This window comes from Mustela lutreola, chromosome X (assembly GCF_030435805.1).
Source record: "Mustela lutreola isolate mMusLut2 chromosome X, mMusLut2.pri, whole genome shotgun sequence".
Taxonomy (NCBI): Eukaryota; Metazoa; Chordata; class Mammalia; order Carnivora; family Mustelidae; genus Mustela; species Mustela lutreola.
This window is the reverse complement of record NC_081308.1, coordinates 106,438,902-106,465,882: the sequence shown is the minus strand read 5'-3', so window position 1 is coordinate 106,465,882 and position 26,981 is coordinate 106,438,902. Positions and strand designations below refer to the sequence as shown.

Below are 26,981 nucleotides of genomic sequence, written 5' to 3'. Positions count from 1 at the left end.
AAGAGAATACAGTTAAAACTAAAAAGTCCCAAGTATTCATTCTCAAAGTTAAATACGTAACTTGAAAATAAATAAAAACCTGCTCAGGCATGTCTCCATTTTCAATTCCGGTTTTCAACAGTTTGTAATTACAAGCAAACAAATCCCACTTTGAAAGATCATGGGCACTGTAAAAAAGAATCAAGTTTTATTTAAAAGTTAAGCTTAATCACTTTTATTCTGGACTTGAATGTTAACAAAATGCTGTCGAAGTAAATACAGCAAACTTTGTAACATGCACCCACAACAACAAAAAAATGTATTTTTTTTTTAAGTATGCTGGTTGACAGTCTATCAATTACTTCTCACTTCAAAACATGACTCTGTCACTACTCTTTATATATAAGCACAAGAAATCTAGCAGAACTGGGATGCCTGGGTGACTCAGCTGGTTAAGCATCTGCCTTCAGCTCAGGTCATGATCCCAGCATCTCCCTCTGCCTGCTGCTCCTCCTGCTTGTACTCTCTCTCTCTCTGACAAACAAATAAATAAAATCTTTCAAAAAAATATTTTAAAAAAAGAAATCTAGCAGAACTGATAACATTATAACACTAAAACATGCATGTTGGTTTTGAATTTGAAACAGTTTTAAGAAATCAGAACATTAAAATTCAACTTACTTATGAAAAGCAGTGATTCTCTTCAATGTTGACAATACCTGATATGCATCATCTTCATCAGGTTCTTCACCCTATGAATATCAATTATATATAACATTAAATCTTAATAACCACCAAGTGAAAAATCTTAGACTATCACATTGGTGATAACACCTTGAAAAGAAAGAAGAGCTTAATACCACAAATTAACTCTGTCATTCAATACCTAGATCTGCCCAAATTTAAAGCAATACGGCTGGAGTAATGAATCAACACAGTTATCATCACAGGTACATTACACCCAAGAGATAAACACTGAATGACATTCTCCCCTCTCTTTGGAAGTAATCTTGACCCAAACTATGAAGACATTTAGTCTTTCACAATAAAAAATGTATTAGGACTATAAAGAAAAAAACAGTAAAGGCTAAGCAAGAGATCACAAAAACAACACCTAAAAGACAAAACCTTAATGAAAGAAACATAGTGCCCAAGAAAGACATGCCAGACCAGTAACAATTTGGATAAAACCTTCTGAATAAAGAGTAGATATGCATAGTCCTTCCTGGATATCAATTTTCCAATTGAGAGTAACTTAAGTTTTTGAAAAACTTACGAATCTTACTGCATGAAACTTGTAAATTTTTCTAAACACTACCAAATGTACTGAACCCCAAGTCTCAAAACATGCTTATTTCTAAACATGGTTTTTCTACATTAATAAATTTAATTAACCCACTGCTTGATTTTATTTTTTATTTTTTTTTTTTTAAAGATTTTATTTATTTATTTGACAGAGAGAAATCACAAGTAGATGGAGAGGCAGGCAGAGAGAGAGAGAGAGGGAAGCAGGCTCCCTGCCGAGCAGAGAGCCCGATGCGGGACTCGATCCCAGGACTCTGAGATCATGACCTGAGCCGAAGGCAGCGGCTTAACCCACTGAGCCACCCAGGCGCCCTCGATTTTAAATTAACTTGTCCTAATCACAATCATATCTAGCCAAGAGTAGAGCCATCACATTTTTAAACTAAGAATGTGATCACTTTACATTAACTTATTTCCACAAACTACCAGTTAAGCAAACTTAGTAAAAGCATGGACTGTTACACAAAAAAGAAAGCTTAAGAAGCAACTATTAAAAAGAAAACTGAAAATTACATTGTCCATATGATTTTTACAACATTAATGACAAAACTGATGTGAAAAAGGCTAAATGTATTGAGAATTATGACTTTATTTTAATGCAAGTCACTTAAACTGTTAAATACATACTTCTTTTTTATTATGTTCAGTTAGCCACTATACATCATTAGATTTGATATAGTATTCAATGATTCAGTAGTTGCATACAACACCCAGTGCTCATCACAACATGTGCCCTCCTTAATCAAAAAAGATAAAAGTAAGAAAACTGAAAGTGTATTTGAGTGCCACACTTTAACTTTCTTTGGAAATATTAACAGAACAGAACACAGGAAATGACAAAATCAACAGTGGCTCTAACAGCAATTTATCAAGGCTTAACAATATCAAAGATTATTACCTTTCCTTACTAACACTGCCAAAACAGTTAAGAAACAGCCTACTTTTTGAGGCTAGATAGCCACAGTCTAGCTCTCCTTTTCTGTTTCATTTACACTGTGCTGCCTAACAGCCTCTAGTTCTGCTAAACCCTGGTAACATCTGAAATCATTTCTTTAAAGTTAAAAAAGTGTAAGGGGTATTAGTTTTGCTTTTACCTTCTCCAAGTCACAGATTCTTACCACCTTCCCATTTTGGTGGAAGAGTAACAGTAGTATGATGAATCAAAGAACAGAGTATCTGAATATTTTTCAACATACTGCTAGGGACTATCACCAGGAATGGTGACTAATTCAGTTATTAAAGGGGAGGGACCCAACTGACAAAATACTTTTAATATATACCTCTTGCAGAAAATCTTCAAGAAGCCGGTTAAATTTATCTGCCAACTCATCTATCAGTTGACTTCTTGAAATATCTACCCTGTTGAAGATTGTGAACTCTTCATTACAGAGTGCATGGTAAGTTTTAGAACATGCTTCCAAAACATCTGTATCTGTGTGCTTCTCTACAATATTCCGGATCTGTCGTAATAAGGCATCCAAATGCTGCAAAATCAAAGGTTTTTTTCATTAAAACTAAGGTACATATTAGAAAAAACTAAGGTACATATGATAGGCACAGAAAGCCTATACTCACTTGGTGTAAAGCTTCAAAAACAGTAACTCTACAAGTAGGGCATACATTTCAGTGTGTTTTCCTAGTCGTGGTAAGTAAATACACTGACCCAATCATACTTATTTCCTCAGCTTTAATGGGAACAATATTACCTACCCCATAGGGCTTTGGTAAGAATGTTAATACAAAGAATTTATATTCCTGGATATATTATGTAAGTATCTACATTCCTGGAACACAGTAAAAGTACTTACTGAATATTAACTGATTTCATTTTATAATTATTATCCACTTACCTATCCCCAATCTCCATAAATCTCTCAGATATAATCAAATAATGGCTAGGAATGAGGGCATGGGTATGGGTATGAATCAAAGGGAAGCCTCATTAATACCATTCTCTAAATCCAACTTATAAAAAACAAAGAAGATATATAAAATGTAGGTTTCCTTTAAAATTAGAAGTTTCAAAAACATAAAGAAACAATATGATGGGACAAACTAAACTAGTAGTTGTTCTTCAAGGTTGTTTTTATACAGAGAAAACATTGTACCTTTTCTAATCGTCCAGTGGTATATATTTCCAAATCAAAATATTGAGGCAACTGCAACAAGTTAGTCACCTTTTCTGCATCTATAGAATACTTTGAAATAAAAAAAAATAAATCATGTCAAAACATCACAATAATGTTAAGTAAACATCATGATAAAAATCGGTTTGACATTTCCAAAAAAAAAAAAATCCATTAATTTCTTATGAATACTCTTCTATTATACAAACTTACCTTAGCTAATAACTGAGGAAGGGCCACAGCAAAAAGTTCAGTGATTTTTGTCCTGTCATCCAACTGGGTCTTCTTCTCCTTCGCTGTCAGCACCTAAAGCAACACAATGATACTTCTAAGTATTTATTAAACCTACTAACACCGTTAGGTGCTCAAGTTGAAGTTAAGACATACAAAATAAGTAATTAAACTATAGTTTAAATGAAGGACACTAAAATTTCTACTGTAAAACATGAAACCCAAAAGTAACAAAGAATAACTTGCACAGTATTTTTTAAAAGCCACCTAAAATAACAGCACCAAAAAACAAACAAACAAACAACAACAACAACAAAAAACCTCTAAATAGTTCTAGAGGCAAAATCAGTACCCAATTAAACTAACCAATGCTACCATTAGACAAATAAGGCAACAGTTAGGAACAGGAAAAGTTTAGGAGCTTATACAATAATGGGACTGAGTAGCATTTCAGCCTATTCTAAGCTGTAGGCCATGATGCATGGATTATGAACTCAACATGAATTCACTTAGGATAGCATGAATTCTATCATCAATTAGAAAAAGAAGGAAAAAAAACAGAAAACAAAATAAAACAGAATGTGTCACATACCATAAGTATTGTTTGAAGAACTTTTGTTTTAATTATACACAAACACACATATATATAGGTGTATACTATGTGACAAACCATGTATTTTTACGCCTCATAATCAAAAAGTTTCAAAGGTTGTGAAATTATTGGTCTACAATACAAATATATGTGAACTTTGTAGTGATGAATTAAAATATAATCCAAGGAAATAGAAATTTCTCCATTTTGATGAATAATTATGTTTTAACTCATTTTTATTAAAAGAAAAATCAAATCTATAAGTAAACCAAAATGCAAAAATGCACCATTCTAAAATGGTAAACTATATTAAATCTTGAGAGAAGTCAATCACTTTATCTTCTATAGTAACTAACAAAGTATCTCATGGAAGGAACTCAAAATTTCCCAAATTGTTAATGCTTTAAAATTTATGTCTAACATATACGTATGGGCAAAGATCATCTGAAAAATAAAATGTTAAGATTCAATAATTTGGCTTTACAGTTATATGCAAAAATTTTAAAAATCCTATCAAAAGGAGAAGTACACCTAAGAATAGTAAAACTATACCAACATACCCTTTTTCCTGTCCCTCTTCCCACAGGGGGATGACATTCAGCTGCTTGTCTAATGGTACAAAGCATTATTTCAATCAGAGCACTCTCTTGTCTATCTGTTAGTGCTGAAAAAAAATCAGAAAGAATTAACCTTTTTCTTTTTTCCCTATATGTTATTTACAAGTATTACATAACAATCCTGCCTGTAACAGAATCTGACTTAATGTACTAAAGAAAATCCCATTACTGTATCACAGCAAGGATGAGAATTAAACTTTACTGAACAGTACAAATCTGTGTACCACTGGTCCACAATTTAACCAAAGAAAACATGAACAGAGATACCACAAAATTTTTTTTAACAACTCAGTACTGACAGCAACTACATTTTTCTTCATAATATTCATGTATATGAAAACAAAATTACTCATGTAGATTTTCAATTACTTTTTTTTAAAAGATTTATTTGAGAGAGAGAGGGAAAAGAAACACTCACGCAGGGGAAGAGTAGAGCGTAAGGGAAAGAATCTCAAGCAGACTCCATACACAGCCCGAGGCCCAATCTAAGGACCCTGAGAAAGTCATATGCCCAACCGACTTAACCACCCAGGTTAAGTTAACCACCAGTTTAAGTTAACCACCCCTCCATTACTTTTTAGTGTATGTGCTGCCAAAGCAAGCACTCTCAATTACTTTTTAATATTAAAGAAAAACAAATGGAGTAAGTAAACTCTATTTTTAAAACTGACTAGGTAACAAAACACCATAATTAAACATCCATTTACCTTCTTCTCCACTCAGCGGCTCCTCCAGCAACAAGCTATTCATACATTCCCAGTCTTTCAGTAGCTCGGTAGCACAGTCCCACATGCTATCCACAAGGTATGCCGCATGCTCATGTAACTAAAATTTAAAAAGACCAATGAGCTCTTAAGACAAACAGCATACTAGCCTCAACTCAAAAGAATGGAAGCTTTGCTGGCACCATGTACAAACTCAAACAGTAATCTGGTTTTTTAGGTCAAATGGAAAAAAGAACAAAGAAGAAAGTGCCTTAGCTTGCTGAATATAAGTAAACTCACAATAATTATTATGGATAGTTAACAAGAAAATTCTGAAAAAATTATATGCATGTATATTTAGCACCTATTTGGACTCAATACTATATGAGTTATCCACACTCAGTTATAAAACATATTGTTAATTTAATTTAATGGGAGTAATTACGGTTACTTAAACATTTTTAAAAAATTTACTTATCAATTCAATATATAAGCATATTATTTCTCTTCATTTTGTGAAGACTAAAAGGCCCTACAGATTCCCAACTTGTTTCCAGGGACTATCATTATAATGATACCAAAACCTATCAAAGACATTACCAATAAAAAAAATATGGAGGCCAACATCTAACATGAACAAAGAGGGAGTATCCTCAAAAACTCAGCAAAGTGAAACCAGCAATATATAGAAAGGGTAACAGATCATGACTAAGTAGGTTTTATCCTAGGAATTCAAGGTTGGTTCAACAGTAAAAAAACTAGTCAACATTATTCAAATATTAACATAATGAAGGATAAAATATTCATCTCAATAAAATAATCATCTCAGAACAAGCACTGGACAGAATTCAACATCATTCATGATAAAACTCAACAAAAGGGATAAAAGAAAACATTCTCAAAATAAATAACTACACCATGTTATTTTCATGGTCACATGAAAATGGTCACATTTAGTTATAGGTCACATGGTGAGCCAATGTAGAAATACTATATAACTATATAACTAAATAACAATGTAGAAATACTGAATGCTTTACCCCTAAGATCAGGAACAATCAAAAGATGTCCACTCTCACCACTTCTATTCAACATTCTACTGGATGTCTTAATCAGTTCAATAAGGCCAGGGGAAAATGGCATAAATACAGGAAAGGAAGAAGTAAACTGAACATTATTTGCATTATTATAGATAATCCCAAGGAATCTATTAAAACCTTACTAAAATAAGTGAATTTAGGAAAGATACAGATGCAAAAGCCAACTATATTTCTATATACAGAAAAAATTTTTAAATTTAATTAAAAGACCCTAAAACTGCCTGAGTAATACATAACATGAACACGAAAAATGTATGTTGGATCCTCTCAAATTCTGGTTAACAGGCAAATTTTCAATCTGAGGGAAACCTAGAAGAGCTGAGGTTAAATGTAAATCCCTACCTTCAACAAAAGTTAAAAAAGCAGGTACCAAATACTGAGAACGAAGCGCAAGGTCTATATTAACAGTTTTGCATGAAAAATGAAGAGTTTTACATGAATTAGCTCAATGTTACCTGAGAAATTATTATCCACGTTTTTACAAAGAAAATGAGACTTAGAAAGATTAAGCAACTAAACCAGTTACACAAGTAAGTAGAAGAACAAAATTGGTAATAAGATCTTTCTGACTCCAAAATTCATACTCTTAGTACTATACTTAAATCCCATTATTTGAACATCTTACTAAAAGAATGTTTCTCTAAATTTTGTGTAATGAGTACAACTTTATTCTATCCAAGATTTACTGTGATATATGGAAGATTTTAAGATGTACGTCATTTCAACCCCTTCTCCAAACTGTTTTGAACCTAAATACAAAATGAACAACATCAACTAACCTCACTTTCCAGAAAGAAAAAAACCAATGTCTTTACAAGGTTAGCATTTGGACCTTGTCGCCCCCTTCTTTTCATCATTCCATCGTCCTCTGGATCTCTACGACTGAAGAGCCTATGATCAAGGAAAATATTAACTTTTAAAACAAAAAAAAACCATTATTTCCTAATTTTAAAAAACAGTTTGGATTCTATATTTAAGCATCTAATAGAAGAGAGTAAATGGGGCCTGGGTAGGTATTCTCCAACATGATACCCAAGTAAATAACAGTTATAAATCCTTTTCATTTCATACTTAATGGTACTTCTAAGTCCTCTTCAATTAACTTCTCCAGTTAATTTCATGGAGTTATGGCTTCTTTCTTTTTTTAAAAGATTTTATTTATTTGAGAGAGGGCAAGCGAGCAAACACAAGAGCACAAAAGCAAGGGAGGGGGGGACATGAAGAGGGAAGGAGGAGAAAGCAGGTTCCTGGCAGAGCAGGAAGCCTACTACAGGGCTCAATCCTAGGACCCTAAGACCATAGTCCCAGCCAAAAACAGACACCCAACTGACTGAGCCACCAGGCACCCGTGGATTTCTTTTTTAAGATTTTTATTTATTTGATAGAGATCACAGGCAGGCAGAGAGAGAGAGAGAGAGAGAGAGGGAAGCAGGCTCCCTGCCGAGCAGAGAGACTGACGTGGGACTCGATCCCAAGGACCCCAAGACCATGACCCGAGCCGCAGGTAGAAGCTTAACCCATTGAGCCACCCAGGCGCCCCTGGATTATTTCTTTTTAAAAATATTACTGCATCTTACTCAACTATCTCCTTTTGTAAAGGTATTACACTAGCCCATACCATTTATGCACTTTAACCTATGAATAGTCATCTCTTTAAAACTGAACATGTATTTTCCTTCTATCTTTCTTGCACAATTATCTCAAAGTGTGAATACAGTGGCCTCTTTCTATGGATATCATGGTGGTTTCTCCTTATAAATAACAAAGAAATATCACTGGATAGCAATGAATAGAAACTGGACTATGAACATTTTACATCGTGTACTCTAATAAATGCTCTCCCACACGCATTTTAATAAAATCCTACCAGAAAGATACAGTTTAGTCCATGTGGTTCAAACTGTTCTCTTTATTTTTTGTTTAAAGAGAAACTGTCTTTTCTTTTTTAAAAAGGTTTTATTTATTTATTTGAAAGATAGAATGAGAGAGAGAGAGCACACAAGCAAGGAGAGGGGCAGAGGGAAAGGGAGAAGCAGATTCCCTGCTCAGCAAGGCCGGGCTCAATCCCAGAATCTTGACCTGAGCAGAAGGCAGACACTTAACCAACTGAGTCACCCAGGTACCCCATAAACTGTTCTCTTTAAAAGCCATTACATAACATTTGCTGAATGTTTTCTGTGGTCAGATATTCACACTGCTATCCATACTACTTAATCTGAAGTGTTATACCAACATAAAAAGGACTATAGGGTTTTAGGGATTCTTATATCAAACTCTATCAAACACATAAAGCAAAGCCCTTTAACATTTTCTAAAGCAAGCAATAAGACTTAAGACTAAAAATTATAATAGGGCAATATTTAGGAACTGACACTGGCAAAAACAATAAAAAATTAGGAAAGGGTCTTAGCATGATGATTTTTATATACTTCGCATGGATTTTTATATATTTTATTCATTAAAAGACATTTCCCTTTGAAGATTTAATTTTCACAAATCAAGTAAATTGGAGAACTGAAACCTCTGAAGGAAAGAGTAAAATGTCAAAGTTTCTACTTGACCTGTATGAATAGTTTTTTAAATGAATTATATATATTTTTAATATTGATTAAAGTATAATAAATTATGGTCATAAAAGTATATTTTAAAGAATAACAAAAATGTAGGTTTACTTTTTGTAGAGAAATTCCCCAGCTGCTACTGCTACTGGCCGGTGAGCTGAATAAACCAGATGGTAGACATTTTCACAATCTTCTGCAGTAAGAACTTCTTCACTACTCCTAAAAAAAAAAGAAAAGAAAAGAAAAGAAAAGGCAGTAGCAGTTTCAATGACTTAATTTTAAGGGTATTGAGTACAATGATCCATGCTCATACATTAAAAAATAATACGCTTTTCACTAACATGTGTTTAAAAAAATAGACTTCATTTGATTATCATCTGTCAGTAAAAGCAAGCCCTGATAAAAGAGCTGAATATTTTGTCAACATCTAAGATCAATGGGAGGTAAAATGAGAGTGAATACCAAAATACAAAAATATCTGCTGAAGAGAAGTAATAATGTGACAAGGGTATTAAAGAGAAAGGTAGACAAAATAATATAAACTAATGTAAAAAAATTAAGTGGTGGCATTCTAAGAGCTTAGAGTTAATAATCACAGAAAACACTATATTTCACAGTAATATTAACAAGATAATATCACATTAAAATATACTAACAGCCCAATTATCTCACAATGATAAATACTTCATGCACCATGTACCGAACACCATATGAGGAAATGCAAATGGTTTTTTGAAATAATCAAAATTTAAATGCCGAAGACCTTTAATTACAAACTACCACTGGAAAAATCTTACTGAAATGTACTGCTCATTTTCCTGATCTTACTTTTAAAAAACAAAATAAGCCTAATAAAATCTTCTGGGTAAATAAAAGTCATTATTAGGCCCATCAACCACAGTACCCAAGGGTAAACGTTGTCGAGTTCTTCCCTTATAGACTCTGCTTTCAGGGTCCTGGTGTCTCACAGCTCTTTACCCCCTAATATGCTTTCAGTCTGCTGTGAAATAAACAACCTAAGTTTTTAGCACTCTATATAAATTGAGAACCACAGGACCACCACTAGCAAAAAAGGTCTAAAGTACATTAGATGGTTAGGTGAAGAGCTCAGATCCTTTTTGGTTTTCTTCTCTTTTTTTTTTCCCCCTTTTTGGTTTTCTGCTGTGTCAAGGTTTCCAGAAGTCTGATGTCTAAGGAAACATTACTTCTTTTTGAGAAAAATAAAACCAAAATGTTAAAATTCAAGTTTGGAAAGCATTCTGACTTAAATTACTCTATGTAGAATACTGAACTGTTACTGGAAAAACCACTTGTGTCATTTTACAATGAAAAGACATATATTGGGACGCCTGGATGGCTCGGTTGGTTAGACAGCTGCCTTCAGCTCAGGTCATGATCCCAGGGTCCTGGGATGGAGTCCCACATCGGGCTCCTTGTTCAGTGGGGAGCCTGCTTCTCCCTCTGCCTCTGCCTGCCACTCTGTCTGCCTGTGCTCACTCTCTCTGACAAATAAATAAACAAAATCTTAAAAAATATAATCTTAAAAAATCTTAAAAAAATATATTGAATCAAACCAGTTAAAGTATAGTTAAACGTGCAGTAGTCTGCCCATTTTAATTCTTTGAGAAAGACTGTTCTTGACAAGTTTCAGTTATTAGGTATTTATAATGGCCAAATCAACATAAATGAGTCTATTATCCTTCATAAAAATATGAGAAATAAGGAAAAATGTCCGCAGGGTATTGAGGAAGAACCAGCTACAGAAATACACGTAGAGTACTATTACTTTCTTATTTCAGAATTCTTCCGATACTTTCATAACATGTATCTATATTTACAATTTTTTAAGTCCAACTAGAAGAGAAAATGTCATAGTTAAGACTGCTCAAAATAGCTATTAAATATTTAATTCTTCCTCTACTGATAATCACTTATGTTATTTCAAAAATTCTATTAAAAACAATGTATTCGTTAGAGAACGTGAGTATTTAAAATTTTGAATAAAGATACTGCCAAGCTTTTCTCAAAAGAGGATATACCAATTAATAGTCCCCTATCACAATGTTTAAGGACCTGTTTTTGCACAGCTTCTACAACACAGTATACTATTAAATACTTTTCTATCTTTGTCAAGCAACAGGTTAAAAAATGATCTCATTTTAATTTACCTGTCTCTGAGTGTAGCTGAACGTGTTTTCATATATTTAAGTTTTTATTTTCTTTCTGTCCATGATCTGGTTCTCTAACTTTTGACCATTATTGGGTTTCCATTCTTTAATTTATTGAGTATGACTCCAATGGTAAAAAATATTTTGACCAATCTGTCACTGGTTTTCTGAGTTTATGGTATTCTCACTTTTCATTTTTATGTAGTTAATTCAATGATTTTTTAAAAGATTTTACTTATTTATTTGACAGACAGAGATGACAAGTAGGCAGAGAGGCAGACAGAGACAGAGGAGGAAGCAGGCTCCCTGATGAGCAAAGAGCCCAAAGTGGGGCGATCCCAGGACTCTGGGATCATGACCTGAGCTGAAGGCACAGGCTTTAAACCACTGAGCCACCCAGGTGCCCCAATTCAAAGATTTTTTTATGTCTAGGTTTTATTTCATGTTCAGAAAGATCTTGTTTATTTTACATATAAAATAAAAACATTTAATCTCCCCAAGTTTTCATGTAGTACTTTAATGGTTTCATTTACTTACATTTAAATTTAAACATGTCATCCACCTAGAAATTATTTTTTTCCATTTTATTTCTTTTCAGTGTTCCAGCATTCACTGTATATGTACCACACCCAGTGCTCCATGCAATATGTGCCTTCCATAATACCCACCACCAGGCTCACCCAACCCCCCACTCCCCTCCCCTCAAAAACCTTCAGTTTGTAATTATTTTTATATAAGGAATGAGATGGGAATCTGATTTAATTTTTCCCCAAATAGAACCTAGCTGTCACAAAACCATTTATCTTTTTAAGATTTCTTTATTTGAGGGGCACCTGGGTGGCTCAGCGGATTAAAGCCTCTGCCTTCAGCTCAGGCCACGATCCCAGGGTCCTGGGATAGAGCTCCACATTGGGCTCTCTGATCAGCGGGGAGCCTGCTTCCCCTCCCTCTCTCTGCCTACTTGTGATCTCTGTCAAATAAATAAATAAAATCTTTAAAAAAAGATTTATTTGACACAGAGAGAGAGCACACACATGCATAAGCAGGGGGACCAGCAGGCAGATGGAGAGGGAGAAGCAGGCTCCCCACCGAGCAGAGAGCCTGACATGGGGCTCGACCCCAGGACCGTGAAATCATCACCCGAGCCAAAGACAGACATTCAGCCGACTAAGCCACTCAATACCCCAAAACCATTTCTTTTCATTTTTTAAAAAGATTTTTTTTATTTATTTGACAGATCACAAGTAGGCAGAGAGGCAGGCAGAGAGAGAAGGGGGGGAAGCAGGCACCCCGCTGAGCAAAGAGCCCGATGCGGGGCTCGATCCCAGTACCCTGAGATCATGACCTGAGCTGAAGGCAGAGGCCCAACCCGCTGAGCCAGCCAGGTGCCCCAAAACCACTTATTTTCTTATAGGAAACGCCACCCTCACCCTATATTAGGTTCCTGGATTCTTTATTCTCTGCTACTAATCAGTCTATTCACACACCAGTACCAAAATTTAAAAATTACTAGTTTTATAATGTGACTTAAAATGACACTGGGCAGTCATCACTCATTAGTTTTTATCACAATTTTACTGTCTACTATTACATGATGAATTTTCCATAGGAATGCAAGAAGTAGTATGCTGTATTAAAAAAATATCCTTTGGCAATTATTATTTGATCATGGTAACAACCTAAATGTCCACTGAGAGATGAATGGGTAAATAAGATGTGGTAAAAACATACAATGGAGTATTACTGATGAAAAGTAAGTGAAATCGTGATACATGCTACAACATGAATGAGCTCTTAAGATACCATGCTAAGTGATATAAGCCAGATACAACTGGACAGATTATTATGTGAGTTACCTAAAATAGTCAAATTCATATAGACAAAAAGTACAACAGTGGTCACTAGGGACTGGGCAGGGAGGAAGTAAAGGAGAATAGTGTTTAATGGGTACAAAGGTTTAATATGGGAGGATTAAAAATAGTTATGGATATGGGTAAGGGTGATGGCTTCACAACAAGGTGAACATACTAAATGCTACTAAACTACATTTAAAGTATATATTTTTTTAAAGATTTATTTATTTGACAGAGGGAGAGAGACAGCAAGAGAAGGAACACAAGCATGGGAATGAGAGGGAAAAGCAGGCTTCCCGCTGAGCAGGAGCCTGAAGTGGGGCTCCATCCCAGGACCCTGGGATCATCACCTGAGCTGAAGGCAGACGCCTAACGACCGAGCCACCCAGGTGCCCCTAAAATTGTAAACTTTTAGGACTAATATTCCATTGTATGCATGTACGTGTATGTGTATGCATACACACACTTTTCTTTATCTATTCATCTGTTGATGGGAGCACTTATGTTGTTTCTTCATCTTGGCAATAGTAAATAACGTTTCAATAAATATAGGGGTGCATATATATATTTATTTATATTATATATATATTTATATTATATATATTTATTATATATAAATATATATTATATGTTATATACGTATATATTATATATACGTACATTATATATGTATATACTTCCATGACTTAAGTTATATATGTATTATATATATTTAATACATATATAATAAATATAATATAAATAAATATATATAATATAAATAAATATTATATATATATATATATATATTATATATTTTATCAATCAAATAAAACAAAACCTCGGCAGAAGACCCAAACAGACATTTTTCCAGAAACATACAGATGACCAAATGACAAATGAAAAGGCTCTCAGCAACGCTAATTATTAAGGAAATGCAAATCAAAACCATAATGAGGTATCACTTCACACCAGTCAAAATGAAAGACAAAGAACAATATTGGAAAAAAAGGAAGCCTCGTGCACTCGTGCAAAGGGGAGGTGGGTAGGGGAATAGGCGAAATGGGTAAGAGAATTTTTTTTTAAAATATTTATTTATTTGAGAGAGAGAAAGTGAGACAGATCATGAGCAAGGAGAAGGTCAGAGAGAGAAGCAGACTCCCCGTGGAGCTGAGAGCCCGATGTGGGACTCGATCCCGAGACTCCAGGATCATGACCTGAGCCGAAGGCAGTCGTCCAACCAACTGAGCCACCCAGGCGTCCCAATGGGTAAGAGAATTTAAGAGGTACAAACTTTCAGTTATAAGTAAGTCACAAGGATGGCAGTATGACAACAAGTACATCATAGGGAATACAGTCAGTAATACTGTAATACACATATTGTGGTGAGGATTTCATTAAGTATATAATTACTGAATCAATATGTTGTACACCTGAAATGAATTTAATATTATTTGCCAACTACATTTCAATTAAAACTTGAAATGTTTTTAAAAATTAAAATGGTAAATTTTTTAAAAGAAAAAATAAATTACATTATTATTACATTTTAACATAACAGAATGTTTTAAATTCAGATTTGTTTCCAGAGAAATTTCAGTAAATACTAATTTCTAAAAGTGTAACAAAATATAATAAGCACATTTAATACACTCAGGTGTTTAATTTTATTTCAAGGGCACCTAAGACAGTGAAATGGTAAGGAAACTGACTGTTAGAATGGGAACACATGAGTTCCTAGCACGGTTAAAATTTTTTACTCTAATGATTTTTTTCTTTCCATTTTTTCAGACTTACATGAGAAAATCAAACTTCCAGCTATAAAACTTCCATGACTTAAGTTATTAAAATTTATAACAGATAAATTTAAACCATGTAGTCTAATGTATTATTTAAATATCTGGACATTAGTAATGTGCAATAAGAACATACTTACTGTAAAACAAGAGTTAGTAATTTTATTGCTTGTACTGCAACATCATATTCTTTGTCAAGAGTCATAGACACAATTCTATCCTAAGGACAAAAGAAAATTAAGATATTTTTAAAGTAAAAGTAAGAGAAAAATATTTTCAAACAACAGGTAATTTTTAAATACAAAAAGGAATACTAACCTTGAACCGACTGGTAAAAAGCTCCAGTTTGGAATTAAGCTCTTTGTTATAATAAAGCCCTTGTAGAGCAGTGAGACATTTGAGTCTTACCTCACCTTGCTAAATGAAGCAAGAAGAGAAAATTCATTAAAACTTGGCATATTTTCAACTTGAATATTCAAGACATACATAGTATCTTTTACTTTAGGTTACAATTCTTCAAAACTCTCATTCTAAAAAACTCTCATCTTTGATAATGAAAAAATAGCAATCAGTACATACATTTAATACTAAATACCTTTGGGGTTACTATTTCTGTATGTCAAATGAAAATTTTTTGAAACTCTGTTCAGAGCAATACTATTGTGAAGACAATAGTAGCATATTTCACAGTAAGTTTTCCTTTACAGAAATCAGTGTCTGTAAAGGATATATGCAAAGAACTTCAAGTCTAGTTAAGAGGCAGCCTAAGAGAAAGGTAGAATAAAAAAAAGTAAAATAAAAAATGTCAGAAACCAAGTTGTAATTTATAATCTGGCTAAGATACATGTTTATAAAGAGAAAAGAAAAGTTATAAAAACTTTAAAAAGTATATAGCACTCACATAGTAAGAATAAAGACGCTTCTTACAGTTCTAAGAAATGCCTATCCACCACCAGCCACATGATTCTAATGTTTGTTTCACTATAACAAATAATTCAAGATTGAAGTCTAAATCAGTTACTAAGATTAAAAAAATCTAGGGGACCATAGAGACCATGTTTTCATTGTCTTCTATTCAGATAGAAAAGCATAAAGGAGAAAGGCCTGTAGGAATGTGGCCCCAGGTATACCTATACACAGATAACTCATTAGGAATGAGAGCTATAGATAGCTATGCCTATGTATAGACATATAAACATTCTGTAGGGGCATATCTTACCTTATCATGCATAGTCCAGCCAACATATTTTAAATAACTGTCATTTAGAAAGGCATCACTATACATCTTCATCCAAATACCAATTTCTTCAATGCAAATAGCTCGAATTTCAGCTATTGCATCACTGAATGGAGGAAGGAAAAATTATGTATATTAGTGCCACTATAACATCAGGATTTGTGATTTATCCAAGAGCTGCCAAATACTTCACACCTAGTATGAACATACCACTATCTTAAAGATCACTGGGGATTTAAAAGTAGAACTGAAGCATGACCCCTGAATGTTTACAAACTACTTGGCAAAGCAAAATTCTCATCACATATATACTTAAAATTAAACAAAATTACAAACAAAATTAGATCCCCACCTTTTATACCATGCCATACCCCAGCCTCTGCTCACACCTGCTGGGCATGGTGTGTTCAGAAAAGAGCAGGCACACTAGTTTGGTTAGAGCATAATTTTCCACGAGAAAATTAGTTACATGTAAAACTGAGGCCAAGCTTCATTTGGATTTGAATGTCAGACTAAATTATTTTTAATTCATCCTGTAGGTACTAGTGAGTAACTGAAGACTTCTGAGCAGAGGAGTAACACAACAAAAGAATGTTTTAGGAAAACTTCAATAATCTCTAGGCATGAGAATGAAAACAGACTAAGGTAATGGTGACAACAGAAACAAAGAGATAAGAATGTACCAAGGGACATTATAAAGAAAGCGATTCAGTAACTGCCAAGTTGAGGAAGTGAGGGAGAAGTTGAATAAAAATACCACCAACATTTAAAGAATAGGTTACAACAGAAATAGTGATAAGATTACGTATTTCTTTCCTCTACTCACTCAAAAGAGTAAAAGAAAATACTTAAATCTATCCAAAATTTCCCACTAACATGCAAACGGCAGAGTCCGGAACAATTATGTATAGTTTCTGCTAACTTAGTACATCCAAAAGCAATTAAGTGTCTTGTACCCTGACTCCTAATCATAGAATTAGATTCCATCTGCTGGGCAGTTACTAGTCAGGCACATTACCCCATTTTTTTCAGAAAGGAAACCTCAATTTCAGAGCAGTTAAATAACCAGAGTATCTCAATCAGTGGAAGACCTTACCTTGTAACACTGATCTTATTCCAATGTTCTTTCTACTACTTTATACTGCCTAAACCACTAAATATCCAAATCTGAATAGAAGAAATGTCGTGACTTACCGGTATCTATGTACAAACACGCCCTTAAATATTGCATTCATCATATTTTCTATTTCATCTTGATTTTCTTGAAGCTGAAAAGAATACAGTATTTCTTTTCAATTGTAATGGAATACAACCAAAATAACATCTAAAAGTCATACAGGTTTCTCCAGTGTTTTGGTGATTACATCTCATTTTCAATTCTACTAGACAACAGTAACCCCACAGAAAAATTAACAGCTGTTATAGGTCAGGTAGCTAAAGTCCCTTGATACCTGAATATTTGACTTGGCTTTTAATGTTTAGCTAGTAGATTAGCCTTTTCTAAGGCTCACAAATTTCCATTGCAAAAAGGCACATAAAAATTTGTTAAGTAATTTATTAAAACACATATCTATTATATAACATATATGTTCATATCCGAAAACATTATAGTATTTCACGATCTTGGTCATTATGATCTGAAAAAAAAAGTAATGTTAACTAGTACTTGCTCAAAGAACAAAAGAGGTTTCAGTAAAATAACTTGGTGAAAACTTACGCTACTAAATTCTTCTGAAGGAAACAAGGCTCACCTTAAATAATCAAGAAAACATTTCAAAATCTTGATTTACTTACCGACTCCTATTTTTTTCAATTCAGAGTTTGAGAATTAAGACAAAATTGTTTCAGAGTTTAAGAGTTAGGAGAAAAATCTTTCTCACAGTCCAAATATCAATTAGCTCTTAGATTATATTCTGTAATTTTGTGAAATGTATTTTTTTCTTGCATTTCCAAGTAATGCTAACAAGGGTGTGCACTTCTTATATTCATTAGCACAGAGAGTCAAAGGCACGTGTTCAAAAACTTAACCCTAACCCAGAAATATCAGTATCTTGTATTTGCACAGAAATTTTAACCTCAAAATCCTTTTACCTATACACACTCATTCAATGCTCACAATCTTAAACTTATGTCCAAGAATTGGGCCATAATTCCAAGGCCAAAGACATACATTATATTTACCTAATAAACCACCTGATGAAATTTAGTAACTACAATTAAGAGGCAAGAAGGTCAATTCTTCATTTCGAACTATATGAAAAAGATGAGGGATTTAGGTAGGGGGAAATATGTACAAGATTTTCAGGCTTTTGTTGAGTCAGGGCATTTTAAAAAGTTATTGACTATCTCAGAAATAACCAACTAAAAATTATAGCTATTACCAACCCCAAATAAATCCAAATCAAGTTGTAAGTTCCGAATTAACATGGCAAATATTACCTCAAATGTATTACTAAAACATTTTTGAAACATCAGATTTTGCCTACTAGAAAAAAACATCACCAATATTAGATAACAAAATACTGTATCACTAATGAAGAAGAATTTAAATCACGAACACAACAATTAAAGATTTTATTTAGGGGGTGCCTGAGTCAATTAAGCTTCTGACTCATGATCTCAAGGTGTGAGATGGAGCTCTGCACTGGACTCCATGCTGGTTGTAGAGCCTGCTTAAAATACTCCCTCCCCTTTCCCCAACAAAATTAAAAAGATTCTCTCTCCCTCTCCATCCATCCCTCCCCTTCTTTAAAAAAAAAAAAAAAAAAAAAGATTTTTATTCAGTATTATTTAGCATAAGAATGAATAAACATCTTCCTCATTCAAAGTTAAATTTGGTGATCAGTCATGTCAATCAACTGCCTCCTATATTACCCAAAAAAAAAAAAAAAAAAAAAAAAAAAAAAAAGGGCAACAACTGAGACACCATAAATAGCCTGTTAAGTTATTTTTCAAAGTGATGTCACATAAGTGAAATCTGAATTCATCCTGACAACTAGTTCAGGGAATAAGTTAGGAGAGACATGTTCATGGCAGAGATGAATACTACTAAGGCTTAAAACAACTTGTCCGATTGATCCAGGACCTTACTGAAAGCATTAAACTCTTAACCCTAGTCTACAAAGAAAGAAAATACACACAAAAGGTATTGTTGGCATGGACAGTCAACAAAACTGATACTTAAACAACTTGAAATGTTATTTAAATTTAAATCTTTCCAAAACATGTATCTGATAAGCTAGCAACATTGTATCATAATTAATAATCAAAGTTGGTCATGGATTAACAGCTCAAATATTTAATGCAAAAGTTTACCTCTTTCCGCTTCTGTAGTAAGAGTTCTAGCCTCTCATTGGCTCGTTTTCCAATCATTTTATTCCGTTCTGCCTCATACTGTCTCTGTGTATTATCCATATTAATGCTAAGATTTAGTGCCACATTCACCAAAGCGGTCATCAACTTCATAGCTATTTTTTAAAGGAAAATTTTAAAATTAGTCTCACAGATGCTAAAGTTTACAATTTAGTATCAAATTAAGAGCAATTAAAGACAAGATGGGCTGTTCTGCTTCTAAAAGAAAAGAAAAGTACACCTGCTACAAATGACAACAATAAACGACAGCTAATGTGTACTGAACACTAACTATGTATCAGTTACCTGTGTTAAGGATTTTTCATGGATTATCTCCCAATCTTCCCAACAGCCCTCAAAGTTAAGTATTATCCCCATTTCATTCATGAGGAAACTAAAAACCAGAGATTAAGAAATTTCCCTTAGGGCGCCTGGGTGGCTCAGTGGGTTAAGCCGCTGCCTTCGGCTCAGGTCATGATCTCAGGGTCCTGGGATCGAGTCCCGCATCGGGCTCTCTGCTCAGCAGGGAGCCTGCTTCCCTCTCTCTCTCTCTGCCTGCCTCTCCATCTACTTGTGATTTCTCTCTGTCAAATAAATAAATAAAATCTTTAAAAAAAAAAAAAAAAAAAGAAATTTCCCTTAGATTACACAGTTCACATAAGTAGTTAAACCAGTATTCAAAACTAGGTAATCTGACGTCAGACTACACTCAAATCCCACTATTCTAAAATGTGTCCCCTACAATGATCTTTTTCAAAGGTTATAATTCATCTCAGAAAATTTTGGTTCCTGTGGCAGTACTTAGCTATTTTGGTTACCAAAGGGAAAAGGAGCTTAAGTGCTTCAAATCAAACCACAATATGTAAAAATTAGTTTCATCAGTATTTGATTTCTTTTAATTTTACTCTATTGCATATCATCATAAAGACAATGGTGAAATTACAAAGAAAAGATCTAGATCTAGATGAAAAGTCAAAGTACAGGGGCCCCTGGGTAGCTCAGTGAGTTAAAGCCTCTGCCTTCGGCTCAGGTCATGATCTCAGGGTCCTGGGAAAGAGCGGCACATGGGGCTCTCTGCTCAGTGGGGAGCCTGCTTCTACCCCTCTCTCTGCCTGCCTCTATGCCTACTTGTAATCTCTGCCTGTCAAAGAAATAAAATCTTTAGGAAAAAAAAAGTCAAAGTACAAAGAAAAATATCACTCAATAAAGTCCGTTTTATTACACTTCCTCCAGATCCCCTTACCTTCTGTTACTGAACCCTTGCTCACAGACAAGACTGTGATTTAAAACTTATTAATTGAAGTATCTCACCATTTTACGCCTTTTTAGTTTACTCCAGACTATTTCTCAGATCTGGTTCATTGCGTAAGAGACCACCACAAAACTGTATCTCTGTGACTACTGGGTCTCTTTAAAAAGGATTCTCAACTTTATCTTCAGAGCTATTTCACTCCCTTAGGAAACCAGTTTGTTATTCTGATCTAAATTATTCACCTTATGCCATCATACTTATTTTAATTTGCTTTAGCCACCAAGTTCTTAACATTAAATGCTACCTAAGTTAATAGAGCAAGATCACATTCATATTTTGTGACTTCCAATCTAAAAACAAAAATCCTAGGGAGCGCCTGGATGGCTCAACTGGTTAAGTGTCTGCCTTAGGCTTGTGTCATAATCCCAGGATCCTGGGTTGGAGCCCCATGTCCGGCTCTCTGCTCAGCAGGGAGCCTGCCTCTCCCTCTCTCTGCCTGCTGCCCCTCTGCCTGCTAGTGCGCGTGCATGCTCTCTGTCAAATAAATAAATAAATCTTTAAAAAATAAAAATCTATAGAAAGATTGTCTCCATTTTTCTCCTCCACCTCCTTCCTCCAGATTACCTGCATTTTGTTTTTTGAAAATTGAGGATTTAGCTAAAGTACAGCTTTAATTCTTTAGGAAAATGCTCTGGAAAATAATATCCCCATACTTGGAGAACAAAAACTTTTTGTATATATCAATATATTCTACCATTAGGGCTTATGATACTATAATAATGCCCAGCTAATTTTTTTCAAACTCCAACAAAAAAATACATATTCAGTAATAGTGTATCAAAAATTTTACCTTCACCATAAAGGAGAAATCAAAAGATTTTATAAATACCAACATCAAAAATCACTGTTCTAGAAATGTGTGAGGCTTAAAAAATATAACTCATTTCAAGAAGCAAAGGATTTAGCTCAGCCTAAAGTTACTCAGAAAGGTAAGAAAAATCAACTATTTTTTAATTTTTTTTAAAGACTTTATTTATTCATTTGACAGACAGAGATCACAAGTAGGCAGAGAGTCAGGCAGAGAGAGAGAAGGAAGCAGGCTCCCTGCTGAGCAGACAGCCCAATGTGGGGCTCAATCCCAGGACCCTGGGATCATGACCTGAGCTGAAGGCAGAGGCTTTAACCCACTGAGCTACCCAGGTACCCCAAGAAAAATCAACTCTTATGGTATGGTTAAAGAGTAAACATCAGGGGCGCCTGGGTGGCTCAGTGGGTTAAGCCGCTGCCTTCGGCTCAGGTCATGATCTCAGGGTCCTGGGATCGAGTCCCACATCGGGCTCTCTGCTCGGCAGGGAGCCTGTTTCCTCCTCCTCTCTCTCTCTCTGCCTGCCTTTCTACCTACTTGTGATTTCTCTCTGTCAAATAAATAAATAAAATCTTTAAAAAAAAAAAAAAAGAGTAAACATCATCCTGCAGGGACCATTAAATTAGGAAGGACAGTTCACATCACAGACAAAGAGTAAGGAACATTAGAACTACGTATCTAAAATGACTTAACAGTCTCCTCAAATTTTTTGTTAGTATCATCCCTGATAACACATCTTTCAAGAATGCAACACATTCCTATCCACGTCTTTTCCCTTTCTGTGGCATGTAATCAAACAGGCTAAACCCAAGAAAATCACCATATACTAACTATAGTATACCTTCACAGAATCAAAACTGAAAATAGGGATGCCTGGGTGGCTCAGTTGGTTAAGCAGCTGCCTTCGGCTCAGGTCATGATCCCAGCGTCCTGGGATCGAATACCGCATCGGGCTCCTTGCTCGGCAGGGAGCCTGCTTCTCCCTCTGCCTCTCCCTGCCATTCTGTCTGCCTGTGCTAATTCTCTCTCCCTCTCTCTCTCTCTCTGATAAATAAATAAAAATCTTAAAAAAAAAACTGAAAATAATCACTGCATTCCCAGTAATTCAGAGAGGGAGAAGAGAGAGTGTTCTGTTAGTGGTTACTCTAAAGCAAAATTCATTAATGAGTCATCATTTCTTTTAATGAAAACCATTTTCATCTCTAACCTAAGGAAATATGCAAAAAAAAAAACTTCTAAATACTGACCTGCCAAGGTGCTCGTATGTCGAAATGCTCTGACTTGTGAGTCAGACAATCCTGTTAGAAGCGAAATGACCGTATCCATCATGTACTCATCATATATGATACTATATTGACACTGCCGTACTAACACGCCAATGAATTCACAAAAACTGGATTTGAACTTCTTCCACTGAGGACCAGCCATGGTAAGTGGATAGTCTCCACTATCCTAAAACAAAAATTTTAAACAGTAATTTCATTTAAGACACATGATTTGACAAAATTTTGCTTGTTTATGAAATACTCTAGGCAGAAGCTGAAAAGACTACTTTACCCCACCTTTCTTCTCCAATAAATCCTCAAAGTAGGAAGGAGTTACTTTTGAACAGTTCTGCTCTTTAAGACCAAAATGGATATTACGAATTCAATTTAACCAATAAAAATATATGCTAATTACTCAAAGTTAAAAATAAAAAGTTTCTCTCATCAAAGCAAAATATTATACTGATAAACAAAGATATACTCATTGAATTTCCTTTAAAAAGCCTAACAAAAGCATACCAAAACCAAACCAAAGTTAAATTTTTAAATGGATTCAAAACAATGAAATCATATTTTCAACCAGTCTGATGTTATGATTTATAAATAATGAAAAGATTACAATGTATATTTTCATTAGCCTCAAGGACTAGTGGACAGATATAAACAATGACATAACTTATTTTTAAACAATGACATAATTTTAAAACGAAATGGAGGTGCACCTGGGTGGCTCAGTCATTAAGTGTCTGCCTTCAGTTTAAGTCATAATCCCAGGGTCCTGGGATCGAACACCACACATCAGGATCCCTGCTCAGCGGGAAGCCTGCTTCTCCCTCTCCCACTCACCCTACTTGTGTTCCCTCTCTGTCTGTCAAATAAACAAATAAAATCTTAAAAAAAAAAAAAGGGGAAATGGAAATGTAGCTAGTACAGACTGGAAACACTAGTACTTAAGTATTCTTCTATACAGAGATGAGGCATTCTCCAATGAAGTTACACTGAAAATCCCCATAAACCATTAAAAACAAATCCTTAAATGGGGTGCCTGAGTGGCTTAGGGGGTTGACCTTTGGTTTTGTCTCCTAGGTTGTGGGCTCAAGCCCCATGTCAGGATACGTGCTTAGCAGGGAGTCTGCTTGAGTCTGCTTGAGTCCCTCTGCCCCTCTCCCCACTTACTCTCTCTCTAAATAAATTAATTAAATCCCCCCCCCAAAAAACTAAATCCTTAAAAATAAAAAGGGCAATACTACACAGAACTTCTAAAGGCAAGAGTTGCTTTGAAGGGTATTCTGGAGACTTAAGATCATTTTATCATTAGAGTTTACCAATTTTTTAAACCACTATATATGTATGTATGTATGTATGTATGTGTGTGTGTATGTGATTTTTTTTTAAAGATTTAATTTATTTGACAGAGAGAGAGCATGCATAAAAGCAGGGAGAGCAGCAGAGGGAGAGGGCGAAGTAGGCTCCCCGCTAAGCTGAGCCACCCAGGTGCATCCCAGCCATTTTTTTTTTTTTTTAAGTAGGAGAATGGTCGAGTTTCATTCTTATGTATATAGCTGTCCAGTTTTCTCAGCACCACTTGGTGGCTTAAGACAACAGAAATTTGTAGCATTATTTACAATTGTCAAAAGGCAGAAACAACCCAAGTGTCCACTGATGGATGAATGGATAAACAAAATGTATATACATACAATGGAATATTATTCAGCCTTAGAAAGGCAGAAAATTCAGATACATGCTGTGACATGGGTGAAACTTTAAGGCATTATACTAAGTAAAATAAACCAGACACCAATCAGTCAATCAACGTAAGTAGGGGCCCCTGGGTGACTCGGCTCATTAAGTGTCCCACTCTTGGTCATGATCTCAAAATCCTGGGACTGACTGATCCCCGTGTCAGGCTCCCTGCTCAGTGGGGAATCTGCTTCCTCTTTCTCCATGCCCTTCCCGCATGCTTTCCCTCACTCAAATAAAATCTTGTTAAAAGCAAATAAATAGAGATGCCTGGGTGGCTCAGTTGGTTGGACCTGAGCCAAAGGCACAGGTAATGATCGTAGAGTCCCGGGATCGAGTCCCACATCGGACTCCCAGCTCCATGGGGAGTCTGCTTCTCCCTCTGACCTTCTCCTCGCTCATGTTCTCTCTGTCTCTCTCTCAAATAAATAAAAATAAAATCTTTAAAACTAAATAAATAAATAAAATAAACTCTGTGTCTACTATGGGGCTTGAACTCATGACATGAGAGAGAATCACATGCTCTCTACCAACTGAGCCAGCCAGGCACCCCTATTATTTTGTCATTAGAGCAATTTTTTAAAAAATATTTTATTTATTTATTTGACAGAGAGAGATCACAAGTAGGCAGAGAGGCAGGCAGACAGAGGAAAGGAAATAGGCTCCCTGCTGAGCAGAGAGCCCGATGCGGAACTCGATCCCAGGACCCTGAGATCATGACCTAAGACGAAGGCAGCGGCTTAACCCACTGAGCCACCCAGGCGCCCTAGAGCAATTTAAAAAAAAAAAATTTAAGTCATGCCACATGTAAGCTGAACTACTATTTCTTATTTGTGAATAGGATCCTAATATTCTACAAAAAGGATTTCTTCCATATTCTCTGAATCTTTTAGTGACTACACTGAAATGCATCATCTTAATTGTCTGCAACTTTGTTTGCTTACAATTTCAAATCAAATCTCAGGATTCTTAAATAGCTGTTTCCTTTTGGTAAGAAGGTTCTCACTAAAACATTTAATATTAGTAGGTAAATAAAGCAGTCATGTTCCCTGCCCCCTGCTGCCCTTTATCCATAGTTTCACTTTCCACATTCTAGTGTCCCCATGGTCAACCTCCATCTGAGAGCAGATGATCCTCCTTCTAAGGTGTTATCAGAAGAAGGTCAGTAGTAGCCTAAAACTATGTCACAAGGCCTATGTCATTCACCTCACTTCATCTCATCATGCAGGTATTTTATCATCTCACATCATCACAAGGGTGAGAACAGAAGATATTTTGAAAGAAACTACATTCACATAATTTTTTACAGTATAGTATTTAATTGTTCAGTTTTATTATTGTTGTTAATCTCTTACTATGCCTAATTTATAAATCAAATGTTATCACGGGTTACGTATACACAGAAAAAAAAACCAGAATATATAGGGTTTACTACTATTTGTAGTTCTAATCATCCACTGGAGATCTTGGAATGTATCCCCCGAGGATTGGGGGGGGGGGGGGGGGGAACTACTGTAATACCATTACTCGTAATTACCCCTCAAGTACTTGTGACTGATTAATAGCACTTAGTGATCATCAAAGTCTTTTAAACAACTCTTGTCTATCTTTTAGAATGATCACTGAAGCCTCCTTCATCAGAGCAAGTAAGAAAAAATGATAAAGTAAAACTCAAATGGGACAAGAGTTTCTACTTGAAAATTCACAGTGACAAGTTTTGAGGAGTAAAGCTGCTGCTGCTAGAATGCAGCTGTGAACAAACAAAAATCTCTGCCCTGAAGGAGCTCAGATTATAGTAAATATAAATGTCTTTATTAGTAACAATACTTCAAAGGCATCACTGTGATAACGGATTCACTCAAGTCTAAGCTACCATTTTTTTTGTATTGCTTTTATTACTCATACTTGAACAAAAAGGAGATTTTTTTTTATTTTAATTTATTTGACAGACAGAGATCACAAGTGAGAAGAGAGGGAGGCAGGGAGAGAGACAGAGAGGAAGAAGCAGGCTCCCCGCTGAGCAGAGAGCCTGATGCAGGGCTTGATCCCAGGACCCTGGGATCATGACCCAAACCAAAGGCAGAGGCTTTAACCCACTGAGCCACCCAGGCACCCCAAGGAGATATCTTTTTTAAAGATTTTGTTTTCAAGTAATTCTCTATCTACACCCAATGTGGGGCTCAAACTCACAACCCCAGAACAAGAGTCACATGCTCTACTAACTGAGCCAGCCAGAAGCCCCCATAAAGGAGATTTTAAA

General features: G+C 35.1%; 1 protein-coding gene across 9 annotated transcripts in view; it reads right to left on the bottom strand.

Moving 5' to 3' along the window:
• Positions 1-26,981, bottom strand: part of STAG2 (STAG2 cohesin complex component) — a 143,418-nt gene that overhangs the window by 34,445 nt on the left and 81,992 nt on the right. For all 9 annotated transcript variants that reach the window (XM_059158632.1, XM_059158627.1, XM_059158633.1 and 6 more), the window contains 15 exons: positions 22,964-23,168; positions 19,564-19,715; positions 17,443-17,516; positions 16,231-16,354; positions 15,330-15,428; positions 15,152-15,231; positions 9,327-9,434; positions 7,434-7,545; positions 5,558-5,675; positions 4,794-4,897; positions 3,624-3,716; positions 3,393-3,482; positions 2,565-2,768; positions 661-731; positions 80-167 (listed from right to left, as the gene is read on the bottom strand). In XM_059158632.1, the coding sequence (XP_059014615.1) occupies positions 80-167; positions 661-731; positions 2,565-2,768; positions 3,393-3,482; positions 3,624-3,716; positions 4,794-4,897; positions 5,558-5,675; positions 7,434-7,545; positions 9,327-9,434; positions 15,152-15,231; positions 15,330-15,428; positions 16,231-16,354; positions 17,443-17,516; positions 19,564-19,715; positions 22,964-23,168 (1,722 nt within the window). The remainder of the gene's footprint in view (positions 1-79; positions 168-660; positions 732-2,564; positions 2,769-3,392; positions 3,483-3,623; positions 3,717-4,793; positions 4,898-5,557; positions 5,676-7,433; positions 7,546-9,326; positions 9,435-15,151; positions 15,232-15,329; positions 15,429-16,230; positions 16,355-17,442; positions 17,517-19,563; positions 19,716-22,963; positions 23,169-26,981) is intronic.